Source organism: Nesoenas mayeri, assembly GCF_963082525.1.
Source record: "Nesoenas mayeri genome assembly, chromosome: 3".
Lineage (NCBI taxonomy): Eukaryota > Metazoa > Chordata > Aves > Columbiformes > Columbidae > Nesoenas > Nesoenas mayeri.
This window is the reverse complement of record NC_137544.1, coordinates 88,433,597-88,457,869: the sequence shown is the minus strand read 5'-3', so window position 1 is coordinate 88,457,869 and position 24,273 is coordinate 88,433,597. Positions and strand designations below refer to the sequence as shown.

General features: G+C 33.2%; 1 protein-coding gene across 1 annotated transcript in view; it reads right to left on the bottom strand.

Moving 5' to 3' along the window:
- DNAH8 (dynein axonemal heavy chain 8) overlaps positions 1–24,273 on the bottom strand; it is a gene marked incomplete at its 3' end in the record, with an annotated part of 133,193 nt that overhangs the window by 77,182 nt on the left and 31,738 nt on the right. The window contains exons 23-40 of the mRNA XM_080341459.1: positions 23,065–23,191; positions 20,518–20,753; positions 18,408–18,512; positions 17,296–17,409; positions 16,658–16,720; positions 15,462–15,562; positions 14,434–14,571; positions 11,230–11,470; positions 10,023–10,222; positions 9,477–9,630; positions 9,209–9,372; positions 8,960–9,062; positions 8,270–8,374; positions 7,823–7,984; positions 5,695–5,919; positions 4,457–4,629; positions 2,550–2,728; positions 531–718 (exon numbers count right to left, since the gene is read on the bottom strand). Coding sequence (XP_080197585.1) covers positions 531–718; positions 2,550–2,728; positions 4,457–4,629; positions 5,695–5,919; positions 7,823–7,984; positions 8,270–8,374; positions 8,960–9,062; positions 9,209–9,372; positions 9,477–9,630; positions 10,023–10,222; positions 11,230–11,470; positions 14,434–14,571; positions 15,462–15,562; positions 16,658–16,720; positions 17,296–17,409; positions 18,408–18,512; positions 20,518–20,753; positions 23,065–23,191 — 2,778 coding nt within the window. The remainder of the gene's footprint in view (positions 1–530; positions 719–2,549; positions 2,729–4,456; positions 4,630–5,694; positions 5,920–7,822; positions 7,985–8,269; positions 8,375–8,959; positions 9,063–9,208; positions 9,373–9,476; positions 9,631–10,022; positions 10,223–11,229; positions 11,471–14,433; positions 14,572–15,461; positions 15,563–16,657; positions 16,721–17,295; positions 17,410–18,407; positions 18,513–20,517; positions 20,754–23,064; positions 23,192–24,273) is intronic.

Here is a 24,273-nt window from a genome sequence, read left to right as displayed (position 1 = left end):
GTCACCACAGTACAAGTAGGGTGGTTTATTCCAGAATACTCATACTTGTCTTCTGCAAATCAGGTTGAAACATTTGTTTCATATACCCATGTAACGTATCCATTAGACGTGTTTTTGAAATATGTCTTTCTTATATCTCCTTTTTTAAGTTAATGTTTGGGGTTTTTTTCATACAGTTTCTTTCTTACTAATATTGCTAAAGCATTTCAAACTAAGGTAGTAAAGCATATCAGTGTTCCAGTCCCCTCACTGAGAACAGAAAATTCTAGAAGCTTGGCCATACTCTTAGTCTACATAATGAACTGCAATGCAGTAAAGAAGGGACATAACTATGAACCTTTTCAAAAATCTTAAAGTAAAAATGAAGGCATGCAATTAAGGAATAACCAGATAATTTATGTGTTCCAGTGGTTTAGTCTAATTCCTGAATAATAGTATCAATTAATAAATTGGCTTATTTTTACCTTGCCATTTAATTAACTTGTATATAGGATAATTTGTCAGTTCTCTGAAATTATTACTACATTTACCATTGTTAGGAAAATTCCAAACTCTGGATTTAAATCTACAGTGTCTCCATCAGAAAAAATGAACTGCTTTTTTTTTTCTTTTCTTGCTGTTAAAACAATATAGATTTGTTGTGCTGCTACTGACAAGACTGGCAACTCAATTCGGTTGAATTCATCAAAACAACCCCAGGATCCAGATTGTGCAAGACCTGAAACAAGGACAGAAAAACATATCTGTTGTTCTTCATGCACATATGAGATATCTGAACTAGATCACTTTTCCTTCCACTAATTAAATAAATTAGTTTTCTTTATTGCTCTGTGGCCACAGCCTATCTTCCTCCAGTCCACCGATTTCCACATACATCTGAATTAATATTAGCTGATTTATTAAAATATGCTTAAAAGTGAAACAAAATCAGAAAAAATATTTTGGTATCTTGGGGCATTTGGCAGATCTTTCTTCTAGATCTTTCTGTGAATGTAGCCTTTTATTGTACAGTGACAATTCCATTATTAAAAAAAAAAAAAAAAGGATTGCTAATCTAAAAAATACCCAAATAAACAAAAAAACCACCAAAACCCCAATACTGACATTCTTTATTTTCATTTGGGTCTCCCAGCCTTCACAATGCTTTTAGATTACTTTTTACCTGCCTCTTATAAATCACGAAGATAGAAATTATTTTTTCACTAACTAGGGATTTAAATAAAACTCTGAATCTCATGAGATATAAAATATTTATCTTAGAGCATATATTTCTATGCATAAGCATTACCATTTTAAATTCACACTAAACTACCAGTTTTTCATGTAATGGTAAAGAATATTAATAACATGCAAAGAGTGGACAATGCTCTGTGTAAACTTGTCTACGAAAAAGGGGAAGACTGAAAAAGCATTATATTAATAACATCAATATTTTAATAAAGGATTCATTTCACAGTTGCCTAATTTAAGTTTTGAAAAGTAACACTATACATGTTACTTAGTGGCAACTAAGAGAATTGTTCTTTTAGCAACTTTTTATGAGAAAATTTGTAGCTGCATATTTTTTCCAAATTACATTGAAGTTAATTAGGTAGTGGATTCTGTCATGTCATTTTTTTTTTTTTTTTTTAATTTGAACAGTTTGACTTTCAAAGGGGAAATATGATTATAAAGCCACAGCTTTAGGCACTTTCATGCCACAATCATTTAGTTGCCAAAAAAAAAATTAAAAATAAATAAATAAATAAAAGCCTCAAATTTGTATCACTCCTCGTTTCTCAATACATACAGTACAATAACTTTGAAATATGAACCGACAGAAATCTCAAGAAGTTCAAGTCCTTTATCTAGAACAGAATAACTTCATGCAGCAGTACAGGCTCAGTGCTGACTGGCCACAAAGCACTTTTGTAGAAAATGACCTCGTGTCCTGCTTAACGACTAACTGAGCATGAATCAGAACTATGCCCTTGTAGCAAAAGAAGCCAGCTGCATCTTGGACAAGAGTCTAGTCAGCAGGTTGAGAAAAATCATTGTTTGTGTCTACTCTGCACGTGTGAGATAGCAGCTGGGGTACTGTGTCCACTTTGGGTCTTACCAAGACAGGAGAGACATTGATACATTTGTGTGAGTTCAGCAGATGGTTGTCATGATGGTCAGTGACTGAAGGACATGACACAGAGGAGGAGGCTGGAAGAATATGATTTTTTGAGACTGAAGAGAAAGCTCAAGGGAACGTCTATTGCTGTCCATAACTACCTAATAGGAGGCACTGAAAAATTGGAGCCAGGCTTTTCTTAGAGGTGCAGTGGAAGAAGAGACAATGAACCCAGTTTTCAATGTGGGAAATTCCAAGTCAATGAAAGTATAAAAAAACTATTACCATGAAGATGGTCAAACACATGAACAGAGGCCCAGAAGGGCTGTGGAACGTCTAGCCCTGGTGATACTCAAATCCCAAAGTGAATAAGGTCCTAAGCAACTTTCTCTAACTGCACCTGCTAAATGGCCTGTGGAGGTCTGTTCTGTCCTACATGAGGAAGTCTTACCTTTGAAAATCCTGCCCAAACCTCTGAAGTCCATTTGGTCAGAGCAGTTAAAGACTACTACATATTTTCCCAGAGCCTTTCCCATGTCTTTCGTCGTTTCTGTTTTACCAGTTCCAGCTGGTCCTGCTGGAGCTCCTCCCATGTTCATTCCCAAAGCCTGCGCTAAAGTTATATAGCACCTATAAACATTAATTCGTATTAATTTATTAAATCATATGAAAGATATACATGTGTATATATATATAACAATGAATTATGTGATAGATTCTACAGCTTTTATGTTGAAACTTTACTTCTTCATAAAGCAGTTCTATTGATTTCTGTTAGTGTAAGAAGTTCAGAGTAGTAGAAGTCCAAAAATATAGCATTTAAACATTATTTAGAAAAGCAAAAAATTATCTGGTGTTAATCTAGTTTGTTAGAAACTGTGAATATTAGATAAGCTAAAAATTAATGCATATTACATAAAGGAATTTAATTGTCATTAACTCTTTTTACAGCCATAAAGAGCAGATTCTGGGGCTGAATTCTGCCACATCATCATATTCCACAGTATCTTAATCTATATACATTTCATTAGGTTAGGTTTAACTTTGTCTAAGTACTCAAGTGTGAAAGAATAAGGATATATGGCCCCTTCCACAATTATGGGTAAAAAATCTTTACAGTTCTAAGAAAAATACTCCTAAGCTTTATTTTTTTTTCATCTTAAAAAGTTTAGATTAGTGGATTAGTTATATACAAGCCTTAGTTAAAATTTTCATCCATGGTAAGGTACAGAAGCATAGTTCTTCACTGTCAAATCTCTGAAAGCACTTCTAACTAAAGTATTTCTGGTTTTAATCCATATTTGAACAGAGTTTAATAACTAACTAGTTCCTACAGTTTAGCTTGAATCACTATAATATATTATGCTAAACTTGCACTGCAGGGACCTTGATGCTTTATAACCAATAAGAAACTTGAAAGTGACATAAAGGTTTCACTTCTACAGTTCCATTTGGGTCAAAGCAAAATTTGGGGTAGAATTTAACATTTTGCATCAAAAAAACTTGTTGAGTGCAGTACAGTTCACTGAGAAATGTATTCAATTTTCCATATTTTCACAATAGCAGTCTTGCCTCTGCTGAAGAAATAAAAGTGTTCAAAAAGCTGTACATACGTTCCACATAGGTAGCAAAGTGAATGTTTGTAGGTTGGAAGAGTTATTTTCAATTCTTGAAGGGATCTTTTTACAAGTGAAGTATATTTTGGCCTTCTATTTTCTCATTTGGTCAAAAGTGACATCTCAAGAAAGAAATCAATGGAGGAAGAATTTTGGGGGGAAAAAAAAGCCAAGAAATTCTGGGGAGGGGGAAGAAAAATACTTCTCATTGTTAAGCCACATTTGAAACAAAATTAATGGCTGGTTGCTTGCCTGGCTACAGAAGAATGGCAAGTGAGTGCGTATGCCTGGGTCAATATCTAGATTCCTATGGAAAAATCTGAACTGTTTCCCAGCACTAATAAAAGTCCAGACACTGACTGGTTGTCTTAGTCTTTCAAAGACATTGGTAGCCTCAGAATCTTTATAGAACTGCTTATTACAGAATTTGAAATATTTCATCTCATCTTTTCTTCAGTATAGAAATATTGCTAAACTGTACATTACTATATAACCTTAAACCAGTTCATTTCTTTTACTATTTTTTTTAAGACTGAGCAACATTAAAAATTTCATGGGAATTATTAAGTGTACAAATTAGTGAGAGTCTATCTTTTCTAAAAGAGTAGGATTAAGCAAATGTATGAGATTTCCATGAATGACCTAGCCCACACAAGACTTAGTTCAGAATGTACCATGAAAATACATGTTAAATAAACACAACATATATGAAGTATTCATTATGCATAATTGTTTTTCTAACCTGTCTGTAAGAGGCGTTATAACCAGACGATCAGTGCAACCCAGAAATTCATTTTGGTAAACAAAATTAACATCTGTAATGGATACTATAACTTGATCTAAATCTTCATTAAAATAGAATCTCGACTGCTTTAACCATTCAAAATCAGTTGGTGATTTGATGTGCATTTTTACCTTCAAAGAGAGTAAATAAATGTATATGTTATAACCAAGCATCTACATTTATTGTCTTTGATAGCTGTGATAAAATGTTTATTTGTATGAGAATAATAAATGATTACTAAAGTTCCTATGTAAGTAACATGAAATACATATAAACATCACATTTTGTCTCCAGATGTATGCTAAACTGATACTCAAAAAATGTTCCGATGACTTAACCTGATCATTGCACCTATGTTAATCAAATAAATTTTATATTGCTTTAGTAGTGCAGCTCATCCTCTGAATGAAATTAGCAAATAACACACTGTTAAATCCACCAAACACATTAGAACAAATGGCATGATGAAGGAAGGATCTGGCTGAAGCATGGAAGGCAATTGGGTAGAGATCCAATAAGCTTCTGCCATTAACAGTAAAAATATGTGAGAAATGGGATGGCATTCCTCAAAGGATGAAGCAATGTAAACAATTCAGCATAGTCTAAAACGTTAAGGTATAAGATTGGCTGTATCTGTTAATTTAGTAGAGTTTTTTGTTCATCTATGTATTCTCCTTAGGAACCAGAAAGAGAATCCCAGTAGCCTGCTCTCCAAGGCAGTGACAGAGACAGAAGGAAGAAACTAGGAGATACGGAAGACGTTGCAATCATTGCTGTAACTCTAGAAGGGGTGGAGCTAAAGTGAAGATAATTTCCATGAGGAAATTATCTGTTATGACAAAGCTCCAACACCCTCAGCAGACTCAACTTTTAGTTATGCAAGTAAGAGTAATACAACAGTTTTTCGAAGAAAGGTCATCCTAAGAGATTTTTGTCTATCAAAACAATTCTGTAGGAAGAAGTGGAAAATTGAAATATTCTAAGTGTAAAAATCTGGAGCAAATATTTAGATGACAGAACTGATGGATTTTATTCTACTTCAAGCAAAAATGTACTCTTTTTACTAGGATGAGATTATGGACATCTCTGCCTTACAAACACATGCATACACATGTGTAACTGTAGCTACCATATGTAAGTAAATTATTATAAAAGAAAATACTTTTAATTGTCAGAAATCAAAATTTGTACTTTACCAAATCATCAAAAATATCACGCTGATGCACATGAATGGTAATAAGTGTTTCAAATTTCACTCTCTCAAATTTGGAAAGATCATGCGTGGTCTGGCTGATCAACATATTCAGAATCTCCAGAAATCTCCCATTGGTTGCTTGCATGATTTTTCTATCCTCTTTAGCATTCTGTAGAGCTTCTTCTGAATCATGTGTCCATAACATTTGAATTCCCAGTAATCCAACCTACAAATTTAATATGTGAAAGAAATATACAAGAATCACTTGTTGAACATTAGCCTTATTATATAAGCATTAGGTGTAAGAGAAACAATAAATCATGCTCTAGAGAGTCCCAAATAATCACTAAATCTAGCATGATGCTCTATCACCAGGATACTGTGCCCAAGTTAATTGGCTCTGCTGTGGTACTGGAAACTCCCAAGAAAACATTTTAAAAATTTTATGAAAATTTGTCACATACTGAGATACCTACAAAGCAAGGATAATTCTCCGTTTCACTTACAATCCCATAGAGTACTCCAATGTCACAAAGACAAGTTGGACTTAAATTGTGGGGAAAATAATTCTGAAAATTTCCCATTGCAAATTTGTAGCTAATTAAAGAACACTTAAAAAAAAATGCTGTGCATTCCTACTGACGATGGGATGGATTGCTATCTTTCTAACATGCTGTCATGATGGGAGTACAACTTAGAGAACATTGACCTACAAGTTATTTTGCTTCCAAATAAATCTAGAGAGGTATAGGATGTTGTGGGTAAACTACAGTCTCATATTGATTTTGATTTACAATATCAGGCACACCTATGACATAATAGGATATATAAGAACTGTACTAATAACTTTTCTCCCCCAGTATTTCTGCTTTCACAAAGCATCAAGACCTAAAAATTTGACTAAGTGACTCTTTCTACATTTCTATCTCCCTATATCTGTGGTAAGTTCACAGATACAGAGATTGTGTAGCAGGAAATAGCACACCATCTTAGAAGCATTAGGTTATCATTAGTAGAGTCTAAAACAAATTTATTTTAGAATAACCCATTAGTCACTGGAAAAAAAAAAAAAATCTTTCGATATGCCTTTTTCATGCTGCCTGTAACAGAAGCTTCTGAGACATGAAAAAGGCAGTTTGAAGGAATGAAAATGTTTCAAATATTTGTCAGTATTTTCCCCACTTTCTTCTCTGTCCTGTAACAGAGGTTTTCTTTCTCTTCACTTTAAATTTCTTGGCCAAGGATCATTGTCTTCTTCTTCTCAACCCCACCAGCCCCTTCTAACACAAATAATTCTTCGAACATACAAACATATGGATTAGCAAGACATAGGAAAGAACATCTTTGGCGAATGTAGTAAAGTCACTTCAAAATGTCTGCTATGCAAACTGGACAAACAATCCTTATCTGTTTAAAAAATGTAGTGGACTTTCTAATACTTCCAAGATAATACATAATTACATCATAAATACAGCTGTAAGATAATTCACATAAATATTTGAGTGCACTATTATTTTTTAAATTATCAAGGCATGGGCCAGTTTTAATATTTGCAGAATTTCTATAAAAATAATTACACTCAGCACTGTAAACTACAGTCAAAATTTCTACAGCATAGGAAAGAATTCTTTACTTGTTAATGAAATTCATGAATTATCAGTAAGATGAAGGAGTCTTTAGGCAAACTAGAATCCTTCAAAATAGGCTTCTATTGGGACTGCATTACCATAGTGACAAATAGATGAACTATGAGGTAAATCTTGTAAATGAAGAGATAAATAATCATAATCATAGCTCTTCTGATCTTAAATTATGAGAGATAAATCAATCTGTGCAAGAAATGTTATTTGCATCTGAAAAGGGTTCAATATCCATCACAGAAAATATATGCTCTACATTCTCCAAGCGAAAAACCAGTCATTTTAAAGTAGATTACAAGAAAAATATTATACTATAAAACAGGATACCAAAGTTGAAGTCAAGAAGGATTGCCTTCTACTGAGTAGATCCATATCCTTATTTGCTCCATGAAAACTTCATCATATAGACAATCCTGTATGCTTTTCACATCACATCTTCCCTCTCACACATCCAGACTGCACACACAAATCCACATCCTGTTATCTCACCTGTGCTGGGAATTGATTAAGAAAATCCAGCAAATTATATCCTGGGTCACTAATTTGGTAATATGCTGCCCTAATTATGCCATGCAATGACATCTGCTGCACACGCAATAAATCCTGCAACCAAAGTTCCACTGGTCCTTTTGCAATCACTGGAGTGTCCAACTGAAAAATGAATAAAAGTAAAAGGTACAAAATAAAACATAGTTACCAAACTTCTGTTTAAGAACATTAGTTACGAAATAGTTACTAAATTTCTGTTCACGACAACTGCAGGTTTAATTTCAGTAAACACACTAGAAGTGTATTTCATCTTCATTAAAGGTCTTAACATCTTATGGTTTTGTTATACCACTCCTTGAAATGTTCATTTTTAATTAACAATAATTTCATTTAATATATGCTTATGTGATCAATTATTATTAAAAAAAAAAAAAGTCAGAGAATTACTGGAATTTTTTCTCCTTCTCTTGATATGACTGCCAGTATGCGATCATAATCCTTTTGGTGAAATTCTGCTTCATTTATATTATCAGATATGGAAGGCAGATGTGGCTGTAAGGAATATTTAGAAATCATTTAATGTAAATATATAACACCAGCAAACAGAAAAAAAAACTTCAAATAAGATTACCCTGCAAAGGTTCATCTAAGCCTATAGATGAATTTCAAGCTATCTGTAGGTGATAATTACAGCAATATTTGTTAATGATTTTATCTCAATTTGCTGGTTTTTTGCAGTTTCCAGAGGTAGTCCAGCAGAACAGAGATCAGCTATAGTGTGAGCTCAACTATCTTACCTCAGTCAACCCTCAGTAACAATCTAGACTGGCTGGATGAATTTTGCAATATGCAAAGCAGGGAAGTCTCACAGGGACCTTTTTGTTAGTTTAGTTGTGAAAGGAACAACCAGGAAATCACTTGATGCAATCATAATCTACTGTTCTGAATTCTGAATATTTTTTTTTTAATTACAGATATCCATTTCATATTTTGTTAAAGACTAAAGAGCAAGAAATGATTTTTTTTTTCTTAAGCAAAGTTTGTAAGGAGAAAATGGTTACATTTTAATTTATTAAATGGTCTTCCATATTCTATTTTTTGTTGTTATAAGCAGAAAAAGAATCATTACGTTTGTACCTGAATTGTATGAGAATCACTTGCTTGTCCAAGAATTTCAAGAAGGACAGGATCGGAAACAAAAAAGAATCTAGGAAACACTAGTCTTTTCTTCTCTAAGTATCTTTAAAATTGAAGAAGATTTTTATTAGAATATTTCAGGTCTCCATTTTTTTCTACATAAGAGTGAAATTCAGACTGAAACACTATTAATAATTCATACAATATATTTACAAAATAATAATGCATTAAAACCAAAACCATTCATACCCTGTGAGTGATTTCTGGCATACTTCCAATTGTTCATGTAAGTGAGGGAGAAGTTGCTCCATAGTCTCATCACCGACACAGCAGCTAATTACATTTGGGTTTTCACGAGCTCGTTGCATTATTCTTAGCCATGATTTGTCAATATTCTGGAAACGCTTTGCTTCCTATAGATAGAAAAAATATTATTACTTTGACAGCATAATCTGTTGGAAATTCTTACACAGATAGCTTTTAATTAACAATGATAAGCAAGCACTGTAAAGTTTACCTGGGGTAACTGTTTTGCAATATCTCCCCCTACAAAAACAGCTTCAAGATAAACCCAGAGGTTCTGCACAACAAGCCATTCTTCAATTATTTCTGTAGAGTTGCTTAGCTTAGAAACCCAGCTCTGAATGTCCTTTTTAAATGGTGCATTGTATCTAGAAAAAGGAAGGGAAGAAAAAAATAATTTAATTTTTTAAAAAGCTATTATAAAATAAATAATACAATCGTTTAAAAAAAAAAAAAAAAACCACAACAAACACACACCACAAAAACACACACATACCACACAAATAACACTAGTTTCACTTACAACAAGAAGAATCTTGTGGAAAGTCTCTACCAGTTTGATTACATTCAAATATACCAAGACAGTAGTCTGCTACTAATAGATGAAAGTCTTGCACTTGAGGAAGTTTTTCATTAGACACTGTAACATTATTTTTCATTTAAAAAAATAATATCCCATTCAAATTTACTGCTGATTTAGCCTAACAATAGTAGAGTTACTATTTCAGTGTGTTCCTTAAAATAATGCATTTAGAAGTACCTATTGCTCAGTAAAGAGCCAAGAACCATTAAACTGTCCTCCATCAATGCTACAATTTCTGCTGATTCGTTTCCCTTTAACATTAACTCTCCTCTTGCTTTGAATTGTGAAAAGCTCAGAGTTTGGTTTCCCCATGTGTCAGCTATTTGAGAAAGTTTGGCTTCTATATCCTTTTCCTTTGTAGCAGATATGCATATATCCTGTAAAGAAAGAGCCATTTTTTAGAATCTTAATTCTTCAGAAAAAAAAAAAAAAATCCTACTATTACACATCTAGTAACAGAGTATTAAAAACAACATAGATAATTTTATAAAATAGTACAGAAATGTGTCAGACAAATACTAATTTTACTCACTCAAATTACATGTAGGGATAACTGAGAAGTGCACACTTGGAAATGCATGGATATACCATTTCTGTAGCTTGACATTTTGTTATTTCTGCATAACAAGATTCCTGCATCATCATTTCTACAAGGCTTAGGGTAGCAATGTAGACTCAACACTAGATGTACTCTCAATCTTATCACATTTCAACCTTTCGTTTGGAAAGGTCATCAAGTCCAACATTGTATTCAAATCAGGGCTTAATTCAAAATTAAGCAGATCAGCTTGGAATGCTTCCATATACATCAAGTATGAATATAACAATAGCTTTTACATGCATATTTACCCTATAAAACCTGAAAACTCCGTTGAAAGTTTTTTCAGATTATGTGGGAAAACTTTTGAAATTGTGTGGTTCAGAAGAGGCCATAAAAATCTAGAAAAGTATTCATATTAAATATTAATAAGCATGGAGCCTCATCTAAAATTTCTGATTTATCTACAAATATTTAAAGCAACAATAGAGTTAAAAAATTAGGTGAATGTGACAATTTGAAATTCTGCTTGGTTTTGGTTTTTCTTTTTCTTTTTTTTTCTTGTTTAAAAAGAGCTAAAATAATTATACAAAACAAGGTCATGAAAAATGTAAAGAAATAAGTGTCCAAAGATTCCAGCTGCAACCTCTGTCTTTGCTCATATGGATAAGAACTTCCAAAAAACTATAAATTATTTTAAACTAGTGTGCTCTGATGGAGAGTCAAGGGCTTTCATGAAATAAAAAAATATATTTTTAAAAGGTGATAATTTTATATGTAATCATATTATTTTTGCTGACAACATAAAATGAACAAGGGGTGAGGGGGCTAAATGTATGTACGTACCTCAATATCCTCTTTATTTTGAAGAATTGGTGCTTCCATGATGTTTCGAAGACAAAAAGAATCAGATTCTACATCAAATTTATGTCCTGTTGTTTCAGCAATACGATCCCAGTGTCTTGGCTTCATTGCTTTGTCAGTCATCATTTCCAACAAAGGACAACACTCACTAAAATCATCAATTTTTTTCTTGAGATCTAAAAACGCTTGCCAGTGTTGAAGTCCTTTAGGAAGCCTACGACACCTGCAGTTCAGTTAAACAGATACAGTAGTAAATGCCTCTTTTGTCAAAATAGGAATTGTTTAAACCTTTTAAAAACAGGTAAGGAGGTATGAAGCAGCTTGTACTGAGGGCAACATTTTCTATGTGAAATTTCAATTCGTGTCAATTAGTCGACCTTTTTAGGAATAACTAAAGCAAATGCCCTACTAACATATCATAATATTTAAGAATTTTAATCACTGATAATGCTCTTTGCAAATAAACGTAAACATTGCATTTTGCATTAAAACATATCTTATCTACTGCTTATCATCACCAGCTTTGTATTGGCAAATAAAAAATGAAAATAAAATTAGTTAAATTTCACATATGTAATCCTTGTACAAGTACAATATTTACTTCAGTTTACAATACCAGTAATACATATGGCATGTATTAGCATGCCACTTCACATATAGATGTGAAAACTAGAAAGATATTACCACCTTCTCCTTGACTTTGGCTAGTAGCCCTGAAACTATTCACTCGGAAAATGAAAATTATATACCTATAACGTGGAAAAAAAAACCAAAACAGTAAAACAGCTAAATGAATGGTCACCTCTTTGACCACAATTTACAGAGCCTAAATGAAAAGAATTAAGCAGCTGACCCACCACAGGAATGTCCTAATGTAAATGATAAAGTATCTCTTTAGCAGGAAAACTAATAAAGCCTGGATCATATTTCCCTTGGGTTTGCATTCTTTGTCACTTATCTCCCTACTTCCCACTGATATAATTTCATATTTTCTGCATCAGGTACAATACGACAGCCTGTGTCTGGTTTAGAGCTATGTTGGTCCTATGTGGTTGCCAGTACATTCATGTTGATTAGATCCCTGGTTGCTGTCAAACAATGTCTAATACCTGCCTGCCTTTCCCTGAGGGGTAAAAGTATTTTGAGTCTGTTTGTGGATTATTGTGTAGTTTTAACTTCCATAAAACTTAAAATTTGCCTTTTTGAAAGTTTAAACTAGCCAAGATATGAAAAAAGATTGCTAAAAAAGAGGAGCACAGACATGGTCAAGACAGTGACATCACAGATCACCTTTTTCCTTAGAAAACCAGGCAAGACATCTGAATACTTTATATGTTTCTCTGTTTGCAGCCATGCTTTTCACTCATTAGTAAACAGTTAATGTCAGGTTCAGGGATTTGAGACATAGGAATCACATACAGCTAAGAGGCAGATTTTGAATGCCATGCTCCAGGTTCCAGAGCTGGGAGCCCTGTTACCATTACTGAGTCTCATAAACCAGGAGATACTGTTTTACACAAAGACAAGATGCTGCCAGGTAGGTGTCTGTCAACAATTTGCTTCATTGAGAGACTCTTAATCCCTAAAATTCTAACAGTATACATAGCCTCAAATTCGGGAAATAAAAGTAATGTTTGGTACACATCTCCTTGAGATATCTGTAGTCTCTGGTTAACATTTCCCACTTAGAAATTCAGAAATAATGCAAATCTAAGATCCAGCCTTCAATTCTGACTATCAAAAGTGCAACTTCAAAGCTCTTGAAATTCTTCACTTACCAGTTTTATGCCTAATTACATGTTTGACATATCAGTTAACCTTCAGAAAAATGTGTATTTACTAGACTACCATGATATCTTGGACTAGAAGCCAATTAAAACCAAACAAACAAAGAAAAACAAGTTAAAAAATTGCCACATTCTGTAGTAAAGATCCACTCCTTGTAGTTTAGGAAGGTTATTATACTATTTTTGGTTTACCTGAACCCATCAGTATAATAAGCCATGAAAAACTGCCAATGTAATGCCAAGAGGTAAAATATGTTGACAAATGGAGAATGGAAGGAAATGATGGGTAAGTAAGTGGGATATCTACTTAACGGCCTAAGAACAAACTATTTATCCTGAAGGCTTTTTTTCTTTACTATATTTACAAAAGTAATTGCCCTTTTATACACTTCTACTTGAACTACCTTAAACAAATGTCAATTTCAGAGAGTAATATAATTTAGCTCTTGTGGAGGTCTGTATTTTAGCAATTAGATTTTAACATTATCTGAGATTGATTTAAAGGTGTTTAAATAGGCCTGCACTGCTCTATAATTGCAGTATAGTTGTACTCTAAAATACCAAATACTGGCACAAATACAGATGTACATCAATTAGTCCTGCCTTTATTTTGGAGATTAATAATGAAAAATTCTGGAATATTGTTCTAAAAGGAGGACTAGGAGTGAAAAAAAAAGTGCCAGGAAAGCTGGATTTGTTTTAGGATGGAGCTTGTCAAGCTTATAACAGGACTCTCTTAGGTAGCAGGAGAGTTGGGGACTGAAGTCAATGGTGCAGTTACTCTCTTATGAAATAATCCTTGTCTTATGTGTTCTATTTCTTCCCCAAAATAATATATGTGCTTTTGAAAAAAACTGAAAATAGAGTAAAATTAAAAGGTCAGAAAATACTTCTGAAACAAACTAATTATAGATCTCATCCTCTCAACAGTGTCAAAACCATTTTAAGCTTTCAGTATTACTGAATGTTCTTGACTTTTTCACAAACCCACACTATTTAAGACACTCAGCATTGTTAATATATTTGAAATGACAGAAATGTTTTTTAAAAAAATTACAAAATATTCTAAAAGACTCATGAATGTTATTCTTTTATTCAGGACTTAAGATCAATGGGCTAATCCTAGTTTAAGAATAAACCTTTTGCAAGCTCTCCTAATGTCTTGGTTGGTTTTAGCTAAGGAGATCAATGCTTCAAATGACTGTATGCCCTTCAGTTATCAAAACTATTGGTAAAGGCTGATAAACTAAAAGCGCAGTGTTATTCCACTCTTCCTTGAAGAATCTTATCACTTTATGATAACCTCATTCATGGAAGGTTTTATTTAAATAAAACAAATACCTTTACTGACGTTACCTAATGCATTGCACATCAGTTATAATTCATATTACGAGCACACCTGTTTTGAAATTCCAGAAGTTCAGCATTAATTTTTTCAATATCTACATCTGTCCAAAGTATCTCATAATAGCCATTGATATTGTTTATTACAGTATCATATAATCCATACAGTTTCTGAAGAAAGCCTAACTCCTTCCTGAGGGGGAAAAAAAAAAATCAAAATGGTGATTTCAATTAGCTATTTCGATATCTATCTCACAATAATTAAATACATGGTATATGAATATAACTACAAATGACTGAGGTAAATCAATTAGATTATGTTTCTTAATAAAGAAAGGAAGACTTCACTAATAAAATCCACAAAAAGAGCAGATGGTGCTAAGGACCTAATATCTACACTAAACATATTTTGGGGAAGTTTTGCTTTACACTAGTTCTATAAAACTTCCATTCATCCAAAAGGAACCTAGCTTATGTACTCTGCACTGGCTCTGCAATGCAAAGCAAAGCATGGCAAGTGGAGACAATGAATTAATTTACTTTAGGAGCACTCTGTGAACTAAAATGATAACCTAAAAACAGCCAGAAAGGGTGAGATCCTCATCTGGTATGAATCATGATCAAACCATTGAAACAGCTGGTTGAGAAACTTCAGAATCTGATTCTCATTTGTACAGATGCTCCAAAAATTTAAGCTTTCATAAAAGTCCTAGTTATATCTTTCATATATGACGATACAGTGACCTTTCCTTTTTTTCTCTTTGTACCACATCTGACTATATAATACTATATTTATTCATCTACTTATATATAAGCATATATATATTTCTAGCACATGATATTCTGCTCCTTTATATGGTATTTACATGCAGTAAAATAATCTGGTATGGTTCTGTTACCATTATAAATACAACTGTTCTTTACTGGAAAATTCATTGAACCTCTAAAATGTTAGTTGATTTTTTTTCTTTTAATTTAAGGAAATGGAAATCTTCTATATTGTAATAGTTTCCTCTTTGATGTACCGTAAGCCTTTCTAACATACTTAATAAACACGTAAGACAGCTGTATTTCCACAGTTACCTGATCTTTTGCAAAACTGCATAGTCTGTGACAGGCAATCCAAACAACTGCTCACCAGATGAGTATGTGATAAACTTTCTCCACAGCTCATCAAAGTTAGCCTGATAAAATTAGGATTCATACAGACAAAATGAAAATATTTTTACAAGTTTTAATTTAAATAATTAAACGGTTCTAAACTTCTCTTGAAATAATTCTATTAGAAGCATACTTAATTGTCTGAAAATATTTTTTATCTAAAATTTTGAACAGTTCTCATGTAATATAATACTCAAATTCATATATTGAATTTAAATAGTGAAAACAGAAGCAGTAATTTGAAGAAGCATTTTATAAAAATGCGATGTGAAATTAATTCCATATCACTGAGAAAAAAATCTACAGTCTGAGAAAAACACTTAAGAGTACTAAAAAATACAATTACTTTCAAAGTATAACTGTTGTCCAAAGGCTATGATCACCATTAAAAATTGGAAAGAAGAATGATTTTGGTATTACTATCCATAACTACAAAGCATTCTTTTGGTAAAATAATAAATACAGTCAATTTGACCAAAATCACTCCATTTTCAACATGTATTTGATGCATTAGGAAGTTTAAGCACCTTCTGTTAGTTAGTGCTTTTCATAAAGTTTGAATTTACTTTTTACAGTCTACATAATATGAAGACACTGACAAAAGTCTTCAAGCTACTGTAACTTGCAGAGAAAGGAAGAAGGATTTAAAAAATATTAAAACCTGGTTATGGCCCCATGAGCTAAGATTCACAACAAACAAATATAAATTTCAAAGACAATTATCTAATGGAAAATATGAACTTTAAAAGATTAAAAGATGATTAGCTAATGCGAATGATATGTAACCCAGCTTCTTTTCAGTCATTATTCAGTTGATGTACTTGACTCTTTCCTCTTCTACTTCTTTTATTACTTCAAGTCAAAAATTTCTGCTCACAAAATGCAAGGTTACACATCAATCAATCAATCAATCAATCAATCAATCAAATCAATCCTTCTACATTTAGGAAAACATTGCCTAATAGAAACTGAAGTATAGTTAACACTATACTACCCAGAACATCCACCAATACACATTTACCAAAGCTTGTAAAATGTGTCTTTTTCTAAACTTGTTTTGCTAAGCAATAGCAGTTCTAATTTTAATTATTTGGAAACTCAACAGTTTATTTTCTTACCTGAAAGATCTGTAGCCTATTACTGGCTTCCTGAGGTGGAATACTTGGAACCATAGGTCCTTCCTTTCAAACAAGCAGTAACAAAAATTGAATATTAGTTCTGAAAGTGACTGAAGGCCACTGTATATTCACAGGTCATTAAAAAATGCATATTTTTTGGTAGTCAAAATCCAATAAAGTTATGTATCTTGGCAATGCAATACTTAACATGGTAAATCTAAGAAAAGATAACTTTTATGACATTTAAAATTCTTTAGTGTAATTAAACTGAATAGGACAAGACTTTCATTTTTCATGTTTTGTTCCTTTGTTTAAAGTGAGCGGCTTGAGACCATCTTTTTTAATGCTGATATATGAGCAAAGATGCCACAACATGTGCTACAATTTCTAAATTAATTTCTAAATTAAGATTTCAGTGCAAGTTGTATGACCAGTGATTATTTTCTTTCCTTTCAGAATTGAGTGCACTACTGCTTCTTCATATTGAAAAGTTTGACCTACGACAATGACTGCTTAGCAACCATGATGTCAAACCCTCAGTAGCTTAGCAGAATAAAATTCTGGCACCTAACTACTGCAAACCAAAAATATTAAAAAACTAAATACAAGTCTTACAGGTAACTGCTAAATTCATTTACCGTTTCATATGATATGGCAAAGCTTGTGACATCCTCCTGAAAAACTGCGACTGACTCTAGCAAATTACTCTTAAATTTAGGCTGAACTTGAACCAACTCATCTTGAACTCTGATCTGACATAAAAAATATTAAAATCAAAGTTATTCCTTTAAATATCAGGAACAGATATTTGAGTCAAATATAAATAAAAATTGTAAATAAAACTTATTTAAATTCTGAACAAAAATTATTTGAAGAGAAATATGGGGTTTTTTCCTTTTATGGTGCTATATGGTCAATTTTTGAGATGAAAAGTGGGGAAACACACAAACAGAAGTATTAATAACATAATAAAATCTCCCCTCCACCTTTAACTGAATATGTTTCATTACAAGGGGGCGGGGGAATAAAAGGACACAGGAAAAAGAAAAATCATATTCCCTTCCTTTTCTCCCTTCAAGAAAAGTCTCAAAACCCAAAGTACTTGGGTTCTCTTCCTCAAGGATGATTCAGTTTTCTCTTTAACAACTTACTTATTCTTTATTTAAAAGCTTGAGAGAAAGAATCAAGAGCTACATGAAATGCAAATGTAAAATACACTCTTGAGCTTCAGAGCAACTAATTTGTGGGACAGAATCTACTTTAATCGTTCCAACAGATATCTACATATTTCCATCTAAATTTCTACACTACAGAAAATATACAATAAACATTGAGCTTTTGAGGGATATAAGGCTGCCCTAAGCAATAAAAGTAAATACACAATCACCACTTAGGGGTAAGGGCACGGAGAGAAAATGCACTTCTCAAAAATCAGGTAATCTAGGGGTAGGAATCTTCCTGATCAGACAAAAATTACAAAAACCTGGAAAGGAAGGAGAGTACGAAGAGCAGAGATATATTTTCTTGCAGGTTTTAAGCATATATCTAAAAATCACAATAATATTTACATACTAAAGAGTTATATAAAATTAGAAAATGGACATACTAATCAAAGGTATAGAAAATAGTGTGCAACTGAGGTCAAGAAGGAGAAAACAGATTGGAGTGACAATTGGTCACACACTGTCATTTATACACTGAAAAAAGCACATGAAGACAAATGGAAAATAACATAGTTATATATACTTACAGCTTTTTTCTGTAATTTATTAAAAGAATATCTGAGTGAATCAACTCCTTCTGATTCCTCTTTTGTAACTTGAATTTCAAATCTATTTAAAATGGCATAGGCTTCCTAGATAAAAAAAGTAAACCTTAGGAATGATGTATTTTAAGTTCATTTGTAGGATCATAGATCTAATTTGTAGGAAACATTTTAAAGAAAATCTGTTCAATTAATTTAGGCAAAAATATTTGTTTGTTGTGGGGGCTTTTTTCTTTTTTTTTTTTTAAATAAGGATAATGGATGAAGAACTAGGTAACAACAGCAAAAAATATTTCTTGAAAGATATCTTGGTTGAAATACTAGAAAAAATATACAAACAAATTAAATTTATTATTTAAAATATATAAAATATATATGTCAATAGTATTTTATTTCAGTCATCTACATTTCACCTGAATGTAGATTTTGATTAATTTTTCCTAACTCAAAATAACTAGGCACACTAAACTACACATTTCTAAACGTTTTACCATATCACCTATAAGATATTTATTACTATGTTTGCCAAGCTATCAAATGCCTGCATAGATATCGCTTGTCGTCATTTGTAGTTTGTTTGTATATCTTCTGCTTCATCCTCCTCCTCCTCCAAACATGCCATTATCTAAAAATAAGATTATTTTTATATTTTATAGTTTCCCAACAGGTAGGAAAAAGATTTGCTAATGAAGACAAACAGTATGAAGTATGAAGTATGAAGACAAACAAGCAGTATGCATTACGTTAGCTGCTGCTTTGACCCACAACTTGTATCCTGTGTGGTTTATGATGGTTGATAAACACAGTTGTCTAATCCATGCAGATATCTGCACTTAGATTTCTCTCCTATTCAGCTTCTGGGGGAGGTGTAGACTGAAACACTGAAGTTGAAACGGGCCTCTGAAGATTGACTAGTCCAACCTCCTCAGAGCAGGGTCACCTAAATCAGGTTACCCAGGAACATGTACAGTCAGGTTTTGAATATTTTCAAAGACAGAGTCCACAGTCTCTTCTGGGCAATCTGTTTGAGCTTTTAAGAACCCGCACAGTAAATTTTTCTTCAGTTTAAATTGAATTTGCTGTATTTCAGTTTGTGCCTGTTGACTCTTGTCCTTTTACTGGCTGACACTGAAAATATTCTGGTTCTCTCTTCCTTCTTAGCCCCCATCAAGTACTTATATATATAGATAAAAATACTTCCTGCACCTTCCTTCTCCAGAATAAATGATTACCACTTCCATGGCTTCAGCCTGAAGACAGTCAAGCTAAGAAATAACATTTAGTAGACCTGAATATTACTTTACATGTTGAAATAATTGTTCAGGCTCTTCCTTCACTCGCTTAACGTCTGCCCCTTTTGGATCAAACAGTCTCTGTACCATTCCTGGCTTACAAACTACCACATAAATTGTTAAGAGAACACTGACTTTCATAACACAAAACTAGAAAAAAGTGACAACAATCCACTGAAAGTCTGATATCATGTTAATAGAATAGTCTTCAGGAAAGAAAGTGTTAGAACAATACAAGTTCTTCTCCAAAAAGCAGATGAAAATGTAAACCAAATGTGTTCTATTAAGCTGACTGTTTCAGAATGTGGTAATCAATACCAAGTATATATAAAAATCAGCTTCTTTCTTAGAGGGAAAACTAAAAGAATGCTGCAAGTTTCTGAGAGCATACAATGATGTGTGGATCCGTGAATATATTTTGCTTATATGATCAATATGTTTGTTTATAAATACAGAAAAGTTAAAAGGAAGATTAAGGCTAATGGAAAAGCACACAGCAAAAGGGAGAGCATTACTCCCTTGTATTCTCATATGCTTTATTCTGCATGTTGTCTCCTAGACTGTTGTTATATTATAATTTATTTGAGAATTATTTTTCTTTTCTGCATTCCTACAGTATCTAGCAAAGTATCTAATAATGAATTCATAATTTATAATAAAAATAACAACAAAAATATTGCTTTATTTCCCATCTTCAGCCTAGATCCTTCAGGACAGTAAACTGTTTGGGGTCTCAGTTCATCTTATGACTCCTATCATATAATAACACTTTTATCAAGATAAAAAATTAAAAGTCATCTTACTTCAATAGGTCCCAGAGTCATATCCATTTCGATTCTCTTATCACGTATGGCAGATAAAGCTTCCATTGCAAATCTGACATCATCTAAGTCACGCAGAGGTCGAGCCAATTTCTTTAAATGTTCACTTATGAATGACATCATGTCTGTCATTTTCTTTTTATATTCCTCATTCATATACTGGCAGAGGAGCATCTTCCAGGCTTTGGCTTCAGTTGCTAAAGCTATTTTCAGTGGTGCTGATTAACAAAAAATTAATAAATGAAAAGTTTAATCTACTTTTTTTTTTTTTTTCTGTGAAAAACCCTCCGTATCATCACATATGGTTCTTTAAAAGCAATTAGGAAAAGCAGGCAGGCAATCCAACTACTGCATTTTAAAAGTTACAAAATAATTTCAACTTATTTAAATGTTGTTCAATTGTATATCATGATATCTGTAAAGCATACTGGTAAATTTATCTAATAGAACATGTAGAGAAGATGAATAAAGAAGAAAAGGTCTTCATATTAATGTAGATTCTCAGAGAATACTTTTGGTATATCTTAACCAAATGTATGAAGATCAGTGATGTTTAAATAGTTTATAACCATTGAGGAAATGGTATCTGGGGATTTCAATACAGGGATTTGGAATACTTCACAACTAAAACTGTAAGGTGTCACATCATATCATATGCAGTTTATATATAAACACAAACCAACAGGGAAGACACAGAAAAGCCAATCATTGTCACTCTAGCTTATTATCAGAACAAATTAGGATTTTAATAAGTAGCATTTTGTACTTTGGTGAAAGAAACTGAAACATACTAACAGCAAATAACTTTTCCATTCACAAAACAAATCTTGCAGCAGATATACAGGATGTTTCAAAAAGATGCACCCAATTTGAAATCACTATTATCTCTGCAACCATGAACTGTCCATGAATGAAACTCTTACCACTTGAAAGGGTAGGGCACAGAGTTTCAAATGATTACTGCTAGATGCCTGTTGAGTGCACAAACAGCCCCTGGCCTCAGCCATTTGCAAGCCAAACTTTGGAATTAGGTCCATCTTTTTGAAACACCCTGTAGCTTCTCCTTTGATAATGTGGCTATTAGCATTAAAAAATCTGATTCCAGGAGGCCAGGGTAATTCAAGAAAATTATTCTGTCCTGTCCAGAAGGTGGAATATGTGCATTATAATAAACCAATTTCCAAACCTAAATTGAATCTGAGAAAAATACCTGCTTCCCTAGATCATAAAACAATTTAATATCCTTATTCTGAACATAGAGTATTTGGCTCCCTCTGATGCAGTGGTCACAGACGAGGGAGTAATATGACCATCAACAAAAACCATATTCTTTTGGACAAAATAATATACAGCAAGACCTTTATAGTGAATTAATCAGCTCCAGAATGGTTACATTAATAAGAAGCTGCATTCAGGAAGTGGATGAGGATATGCAGTCAGGAGTGTGCCATTTTTGCATATTCACTGAAAGAAAGCTAGGGATAGCACACCAGCTAGATCCTGAAATGAACTCTAGTCAAAGTGTGCAGCTTCTGTCTTCTGTGACATAAGAGGAAGTCAAATTGCACAGAGGTAATTTCTTAATCTAATCAATCTAATCTCTCAGAAGATGGGGGTTGCTCATTAGAAACATGTATTTGCAAAGGGATACATTTACTACTTGTCACTAGATAACAACCATGATAACGTCTGCCACAGGAAGTAGAAAAAAACAAAGAACAGTGACATGGATCCAGAGAGGACACGTTAGCTACATAATAATCTGTGAGGTAGGAGGGATAAGCGCCATTGAAATCCTTGCTTCTCTGCCATAGCACAAACAGTTTAATTCTTCATCAAGCAGTTGTTTGAAGAGACTACATTTTTCCATACCAGATTTTTCTTCAGAATACATGATCAATGAGTACCACATTGTCAGGGTCACAGAAAACCAGGTACTGAGGCACAGTACTCTATAGAACTGAGGAACACATGCTATGTCAGGGAAGACATTTCAACACTAGATCTTGGTGACAGCTACTCCACCTTTAAAACTAGAGCTGGACAGGAAAACAGAGAATATTCTGAGACCTGTGGACGTTGAACATGGGAATGGCTGAGCAGCCATATCTCCTGCTGAAACAAACATTGATAGTAAAAAAGAAGCTAATGCAGCTATGTGCTAGTCTTGTGCGAATAGCAAAGAAGGTGATTTATGTTTCCAACGCTCTTTATAATCACTAGCTGACCTGGTGCCAAAGAGGAGTGCCAGGGATGATCAAATCAGTGTCAATACACATTCATTAGCTCCGTTGCAAGTCTCCACAACAACTTCACAGCCATGAACTTCACAGCTGATTTCACCACTCCAAAGAGGAGAAGGCAGTGGGAATGGAGAGTTTTTCAAGTCAGATTTCTTAGAAAGGTCTGAGTGACCCCTGGCTGACCAGTCAGGGAGGTCTCTTCAGTAATTCTATTCATATTGTAAGCATTTATTTCAGATAACGAACAAAATAACACTGCACATACAAACAGATGAAAATGTCATACCTGTATGCAATTCAATTGGACCAAGTAGAATAGTAGGGTTTAAATCTTTTGTCTCTTCCTCAAATGCAGCATAGTAAAGTATTTGTTCTTTAATATCAGTCAGAGATGGACAAGTAGCAAAAAATTCCTGTATGTAGTTTAAAATGTCAATCAACAAATGCCCTTTTTCATACTTTTGGTAAAACAAGCAGCAACAGTTATTCGGAAATTACTGAAAATATGTACCAATATTATATCTGGTTTTAGCCTTCTGTAGCCTTACTAACACATTGTAAAATGCATGTGATGAGGCATTCATGTTTATCAATTTCTCTGTCAGTATCTCCCAAGCTTGTTGGGAAATTCCAATCAAATTTAATAGAGAAACAGATATCCAAAATATGTTAAGTGTCTACTGGTTTTGTGAGAATAGGGGATGAAAGAGAGATCAAAAAAATACACACAGAGAGGTTACACTATTAGCCCAGTTATGTGCAAAACAATCACAATAAAAAACACTCTCTAAGTAGTTCCGTGAGCAGAACTCAAGTGATGAAAGGTTTTGGGTTTCTGAAAAGCTGTATTTTAGATATGTTACACAAGAGCTATATTCAATGTAGCTACATTTATGAGCAAGTAATAAACACCGAAAGCTGTTTCCTGCTTCTATTCTTCTGTCTGAGAGTACCCAGACAGGCATTGAAAGGGTTATCATAGCACTGAAGAAAGAATGTAGAAACTAGAGCATGTGTGTCTAAAACTTAACTGCATTGTTATTGAGGCTTTCTCTGCAGCAGTATCCTTTTCTTCAGTAGTAACTAGATCAAACTAATAATATTTATTTGATTATATTAAAATTTTAATTAGACTAACAGTAAATTCTCAGCTCTACATATAAAGTAGTTACAGAAACCAACTTTCTTCTACTGAGCCTCTGAATTTAAACTCACAATTAAAACTCTATTGTTAGATGAACAGTATGAAATATTCTGAAGCAGAAGTCCCGGAGACCTCCAATTCCTGGAACTGACTTTTTGTTGCTGTAGTAGATGCTATTTTTTTTAGCACACTTGAGAGTTCAAACAACCAAGAATTGAATAGAGGATGTTACTTGGAATAGAAAATGCAGAGCTCACCTCCCAAACTAACTACAGGAAGGGTGGTGAATAAAAATATGTACTAAACTAAAAGTAAATGCTTTCCATGGAGAAAAGTGGACAATCATCAGCA